The following is a 6,997-nucleotide window of genomic DNA, read 5'->3' as shown; positions in this document are numbered from 1 at the left end:
GGCTGGAAATCAGATCTGGGATGATAGTAGTATTAACCTCACTTGTGAGTATTAGGTGAGATAATGCAGATAAAAACCTTTGCACAGTGGACACAGTTGTTACCTGTAGTGGGTATAATTGTGTCCCCTAAAAAGATATGTTCAGGTCCTAGTTCCCGGTACCTGTGAATGTGACCCTGTTTGGAAATGTAAATATATAACTTTTGCAGATTAGGATGAAGTCATATAGGATTAGAGTAGACACTAATTCAGTGACTGGTGTCCTTATATAGAGAGAAGACAGAGACACAAAGATACACACAGAAAGGAGAAATGCCATCTGAAGACAAAGACAGAGATAACAATGATACTGTTACAAACCAAGGAATCAACATAGACTCACCAGAAGTTAGGAGAGAGGCATGGTATGTTTTCTCCCTCAGAACATCCAAGGAACCAACTCTGACAACACCCTGATTTCTGACTTCTAGTGTTGAGGATTTTGAGATAATAAATTTTTGTTCTTTTAAACCACCCATTTTGTGATAATTTATTACAACAACCCTAGAAAAATAATAGTTTCCAAATAAATGTGAAATATGAATGGTTATCATTGCTTTTATTATTATTATTATTATTATTGTACCATTGTTGTTTTTGTTGTTTTATATCCAAACACCTAACACATTGCTTTGTGCATATTAGGAATTCAATTCATAATTTTGGTACAATAAAATTCTGTGCTATCTGCAGACTGAAAAGAAATAATTCAGAGTGAAGATTATCTGCACATATTCCAAAGGAATCTTGAAAGAATAGATTATTTTCTATTTTATCTGAAAACCCACTTTTCTTTGTAGAATCCCAGAATCAAGAAGTTCAGATTATATATCTTCTCTCTAACCTGACTCCTGTAATTTCCTGTCTTCTCATTTAGATCCAGCTCAAGTGCTTCTGTCTTGCTTCAGTCTGCCCGGAACAAACTATCCATGTGATACCAGGCTCCCTCAAACTCACATCCTAGCCTTTACTAACTTGTTTGTCATATATTACATTATTTGGATTATGACCTTGTATAATTAAATGATACTTGACCACCACTGATACGTTTCTCTCCTTGAATTTTTAGATGATGTCTGAGAAAAATGTGGCCCATATTTTTAGGATAATGGGTCTAAAATATCTTTAGTTAGTGTTGGAAAAGAACTTCTTTGAAAAGGGATTTTTGTTTCCATAACACAGGCTTAGTTAAGTGATACTATAAATTGCTGTACATGATCTCTGGTTCATTTTCAGAGAGCAGATTCAGAAATGAATATTCTGGCCTTAGAAGCATTCTGGCTGAATTCTTGGAGAGTCGCACTTGGGACAGCCTCTCCCGAGGGCTCAGTCTGAGATGTGCTGTCTGACATACCACAGGAGCACATGGCCCTCTCAGTCCCACAATGAAGAAAATGTCATTGTTGGACCCAAATGTGATTTTAAGGAAACTTGCCAAGACCTCTTTCTCTTCCTTTGCTTCCAATATTAGGGTGTGATAAACCACCACTGGACATTCATTACTTTTGGGAACTTAATATTTTTTTACATGGAAAGTTAAAAAAAAAATAAAAGTCCAGATATTCCCAAACTTAGAAAAAAATTAGTATCATCTGGAAGAATGCATTTAAGTTGTAGAGTCTTGGGGCACCTGGGTGGCTCAGTCAGTTAAGCGTCCAACTCTTGATTTCAGCTCAAGTCATGATCTCACAGTTCATGAATTCAAGCCCCACATTGGGCTCTGTGCTGACATCTCAGACCCTGCTTGGGATTTGGTCTCCATCTCTCTCTCTGTCCCCCATTTGCTCTCTATCTCTGTCTCAAAATAAATGAAAATAAACTTAAGCAAATGTACAGTCTTGGATCCTTTTCCAAATCCACTGAGAATCAGAATCTCTGGGCCAGCATAGGGCTGGGAGGAGAGTTGCAACTTATATTTTTAGCAAGCTCCCCACCTGACTCTGATGCCACCTACTTAGCATCTATCCTCAGAATATTTAAAAACTGTAATTCCTTCCATATACAGGTGTGAAAAAACAAGGCAAAGGATTGTCAGAGTATGCCATAGGCTTCCTCATTTTTCAATAGCACCTTGAAATATTTTTTTAACTTCTCTTTTTAAATAAAGGAGAGAGAAAATTTTGATGGAGAAAGAATTAGTAAAACATGAAGTGAAAAGTGAGCTTAAAGATGAGGATACTAAAACAGAGATAAGAGGTGTCCACAGAGGCAACTTGTAGGTTGGGAGCAATAATCAGAGCTGGGCTGAACTTCTCCAGATTAGAGCTGTTCAAGGTGGTTGGTTTTGATTTGTTTTTTACTAAAGCCCTGACGCCCTCTAGCCGGCAACTGGAGAAGTCCAGAGTGTGTAGGGAAGCACGTTCTCTGCTTGGAACTGGGTTCTTGCTTTGGAATCCAGATTGTTTCAGTTTCCCTTCATATGTTTTGGGTACCACATTTCTTTTTTAACTATTTTACTATCTCTGCTGCTTTAAAGCCACATCCTCTTCATCTCTGTAAGTAAAGTCGTGAACTCCACAGAAGAGAGGACAATTATGCTTAACATATTTTTGTCTCAGTTTAGGCGGGGACAGTGCAGAAAACATTTCAAATTTCTTCATTTCACCCTAAGAAGTATAATTTACATTGAGCAGTTGAGCTGGCATTTAAATAAACTGCGATTTGAGAAGTAATTCAAATGGTTTACACTGGTTCCCCTTGCCCAAGGTAACTTAGAAGATTCCTTAACATTTACTTCCATTGGTCTGAAAAACACCTGCTAAAGAGTTTTGATTATAATCATAGTGAAAGTAAGGGGCTGGTGGTCCAAAAACAGCCTCATAGAATCCCCTATTCCAACTGCATCAAGGTAAAGAGAATGCATGTGAGTAAGCAATTTGTGAAAGAGCTTTGGGCTGAGAGCTGGACGGTAGGTATCTAGTGTCTGTGAAGTCAGCTCCCCAATTGTATACTCTCTGCCTAACTTCAGTTCTTAGTACATACCAAAGGCAGAGGGCAACACTTGAACCTATAGTTTTGCTATATGAAGAAGCTTTGAAAATCGTGACAATCACAGACACCAAGTAAAGTGGTTAGATAATTAAAGAAGGGGACGTGGAATTTGTGTTTATCCAGTAAAAGCCCATTATCTGACTTGGGGTCTGGGCATGAAAAGAGGCCACTACCGTTGCTTTTAAAAATAAAAATGGGTAGGAGATCTTGAATTTTTAGAACCATCTTTCATCGAATGGTATCATTTCAAAGATAAAGTGAGAGTAAAGAAGAAAGAAAAAAATTCTAATACCTGCAGTTATGTTTGGGAATAAACAAGAAGAAGGGAGAGCAAATCAAAGCCGACTTTCTCCAGAAACATAGGAAAATAAAGGGTTACAACCATCTCCTTCTGAAACTTTGAAGAGGAAAAGGAGAATCTTCTGGTGGGCTCTCCCTGCCGCCCACCGCTTCCTCCTTCCCGAAGCGGGCGTGGCGAAGTTCAGCACCTCGGAAAGCGCCCCCTCAACTCGCGCGGGGGTTTACGCATGCTCCCTGGGAGCCCGCAGCCTAGGTTTTGCGGGTGCGAGTAGAATCCCGGTGACAGCGGCTGGCAACTCACTGGGAGCTGACAGCAGCGGAGAGGTGGAGGCGCAAGGCTGGGAGGATGACTTCGAAAGACCTCCGGAGAGTCAGAGCGAGATAGATGGAACTCCCCTCTCTTTTTCCTCTCAAAGGGCAGAAACCTCGTCCGAGCTGCAGCAGCAAAGGAAACCGACAAAGGTATTTGAAAGAGAAGGAGCGGGCCCCCAATAGAGGTCCTGAGGGGCAGGGTGGTTATAGGCTAGTGCCCAACAAACGCAGTGCGGGAACGTCTGGATCGTACAGCAAGGATCTTCCGAGCTCAGCCAGAGAACCCTTGGACGCCCACCGCTCGCCTTCGGAGCTGCGCCGCTCGGTTCTAGAACTCCGCTCCAGAACAGACGCGGAGACCAACTCTCGCGCCCCAACGCCGCCGCGGGCCAGAGAAGCTTTTGGCACCCAGTACCCAAGAGCCATGTGCAACTGCTGCCTTGAAAGCTCCCACGAACGCCCTGCGCCCTCGCGGGGACAGAACCCCCAGTGCGTTGGACTCGCTTAGGTCTTGAAGTCCTCCTGGAACATGACCTAGAGGCACCTGTGCTTGCAGGTAGTCGCTGCAGCCACGACAGTCACCATGAAGAAGGCGGCTGGCGGAGACGAGCTCGCAGAACTCTTCAGTATGATCCCGTACCTTCTGCAGGCGGCCAACACCAGCGGCAACGCGTCGCTGCAGCTTCAGGACTTGTGGTGGGATCTGGGGCTAGAGCTGCCTGACGGCGCGGCGCCGGGGCATCCCCCGGGCACCGGCGGGACAGAAAGTGCAGACACCGAGGCCCGGGTGCGGGTCCTCATCAGCGTGGTGTACTGGGTGGTTTGCGCGTTGGGCCTGACCGGCAACCTGCTGGTGCTCTACCTGATGAAGAGTAAGCAGGGATGGCGCAAGTCCTCCATCAACCTCTTCGTCACCAACCTGGCGCTGACAGACTTTCAATTTGTACTCACCCTGCCCTTCTGGGCGGTGGAAAACGCTCTGGACTTCAAATGGCCCTTCGGCAAGGCCATGTGTAAGATCGTATCCATAGTGACGTCCATGAACATGTACGCCAGCGTCTTCTTCCTCACCTCCATGAGCGTGGCGCGCTACCACTCGGTGGCCTCGGCTCTTAAGAGCCACAGGACCCGAAGGCATGGCCGGTGCGACTGCTGCGGCAAAAGCCTGGGGGGCAGCTGCTGCTTCTTAGCCAAAGCACTGTGCGTATTGATCTGGGCCTCCGCCGCGCTGGCCTCGTTGCCCAATGCCATCTTCTCCACCACTATCAAGGTGATGGGCGAGGAGCTGTGCCTGGTGCGCTTCCCAGACAAGTTGCTGGGCGGCGATAGACAGTTCTGGCTGGGCCTCTACCACTTGCAGAAGGTGCTGCTAGGCTTCGTGCTGCCCTTGTGTATCATCAGCCTGTGCTATCTGCTGCTGGTGCGCTTCATCTCCGATCGCCGAGTGGCAGGGACCGAAGGAGGAGCCTCGGCTGCCCGGGGCAGCCTGGCCGCAGCCAGCGCCCGGAGACGGTCCAAAGTCACCAAATCAGTGACCATCGTGGTCCTATCATTCTTCCTGTGTTGGCTGCCCAACCAGGCGCTCACCACCTGGAGCATCCTCATCAAGTTCAACGCGGTGCCCTTCAGCCAAGAGTATTTCCTATGCCAGGTATACGCGTTCCCGGTGAGCGTGTGCCTGGCTCATTCCAACAGCTGTCTCAACCCCATCCTCTACTGCCTCGTGCGCCGCGAGTTCCGCAAAGCGCTCAAGAGTCTGCTGTGGCGCATCGCGTCGCCCTCTCTCACCAGCATGCGCCCTTTCACCGCCACCACCAAGCCAGAGCCCGAAGATCAGGGGCTGCAGGCCCTGGCACCTCTCCACCCGACCGCGGAGCCAGACCTGGTCTACTACCCGCCTGGCGTGGTGGTCTACAGTGGGGGGCGCTACGATCTGCTGCCCAGCAGCTCCGCCTACTGACTCAGCCCAGGGTGCGCAGTCACCGCAAAGTGGCCTTCCCCGGGTGGGGAAAGAGGAGAGCGGATTAGGAGATGCTGGGCGCCCGCCGGATCGAGAGGTAGGAGGGACGAGGATAGGGAGGGGCGCAAGGGAGCCGCCACTGAGAAGACTAAGGGGCTGTCTCCGGGGAGGGAAGGCTTCCAGACAGGGTGGAGAGAGGAAGCTGGCAAAGGGGCCCGGGTCAGCATCGCAGAGCCAAGCCACCAGCCCGCGTCCCCCTTCTCTCCCCCCACACCACTTCCTCTCCTTAGGCTGTCAACACTGGGCAGGGTAGGGGCGCCCAGAAGCGGAGAAAGGACTCAGGAATGTAAAGAAATTGGGGCGCGAGGAAGTGGGGCTCAGCCAAGTGGTGCGCAGGCAATTGAGCGCATTTATTCCAGCGACTTTTATGGAGCTCTTGAAAGGGTCCTAGCGGCGCGTCCAACTGGGGGAGCCTCCCACAAAACCTTTCCTTCGCGCCTTGGCAGGCGAGACCGCCGCAGCGCCGTCTGACTTGCGGCGTGGCTGCGCAGAGAGCCCGGTTTGGGAATAAGAAACTTTTTCGGAGTTGGAAGAAAGTAGCGACGGTCTTGATCCGCATTCAAGAGAAATGCACCGCGAGAGAGAGGCATCTCCCGTGAGGCCATTGTATCATTTACCATCGCGGACAGGGGGAGTGGGTACGCGGGAGCCGGGCCGCGACTCTGTGCTCAGCTGTCACCTGAGACAAAACACTTGCCCGCAAACGCCGCGAGCGATTCGCTGGGGAGTGGCGTCCCTGAGGGAGGGAGCAGATGCATTGTGATTAGAGGGACTGAACTGAGACCTTTTCAGGCTCTCGCCTCTGAAGGAAAAGGGGAGCTCACGTGCTCCCTTAGTAACCGAGCAGGAGGAGAGGGCGCCAGGTGCCGGAAGCCTGGACTTCCCAGTTCCCTGGGGAGCGGCGTGGGTACTGGAAACGCTGTGTGCTCCTTTCTGCGCGCGGCAGGGGAGCTGTGCCCTGGAGCAACTTGAAAAGGTCTGAGTAGACACGCTACTGGGCGTGGGGACTTTTCTGTAGCCTCTCCTCCTTCACTCTTTGGAACTCCGCGTGCCCGTTTGATAGAGGCTCTACCAGCCTGTAGAAGGGTCGGCTTCTGTAGGCTCAGGACAGAAAACTAAAAGATGCTGTAGAAATGGGGGAGCGGGGGTGGGGGGGGGGTAAGGGAGACTTCTGGAAACCAAACTCCTAGAACCAGATTTCAACAGGAGGCGTGGGGTGGGAAAGGGAATGGAAGACTCGAGTAAAATCTATCCCAAAGGGAAGAGAGTACAGAGAGCCTATTCTGAGGGGATCATCACAATTTCTGCTGAGGGGTTCTCTCTTTCTCATAATAT

At 49.3% G+C, this 6,997-nt stretch overlaps 1 protein-coding gene across 1 annotated transcript; it reads left to right on the top strand.

Moving 5' to 3' along the window:
- Positions 1-4,223: 4,223 nt before the first annotated feature.
- RXFP3 (relaxin family peptide receptor 3) lies at positions 4,224-6,794 on the top strand. Its single transcript, XM_003981471.5, has one exon. The coding sequence runs from the start codon at positions 4,226-4,228 to the stop codon at positions 5,600-5,602; it is 1,377 nt and encodes a 458-aa protein (XP_003981520.3). The 5' UTR covers positions 4,224-4,225; the 3' UTR covers positions 5,603-6,794.
- The last annotated feature ends 203 nt before the right edge of the window (positions 6,795-6,997 follow it).

Source organism: Felis catus, chromosome A1, assembly GCF_018350175.1.
Source record: "Felis catus isolate Fca126 chromosome A1, F.catus_Fca126_mat1.0, whole genome shotgun sequence".
Classification (NCBI taxonomy): domain Eukaryota; kingdom Metazoa; phylum Chordata; class Mammalia; order Carnivora; family Felidae; genus Felis; species Felis catus.
This window is presented reverse-complemented; position numbering and strand designations above follow the sequence as displayed.

Excerpts from the sequence above, each read along its gene's own strand:
- RXFP3 (XM_003981471.5), top strand. The coding sequence starts at position 4,226 with ATGAAGAAGGCGGCTGGCGGAGACGAGCTCGCAGAACTCTTCAGTATG.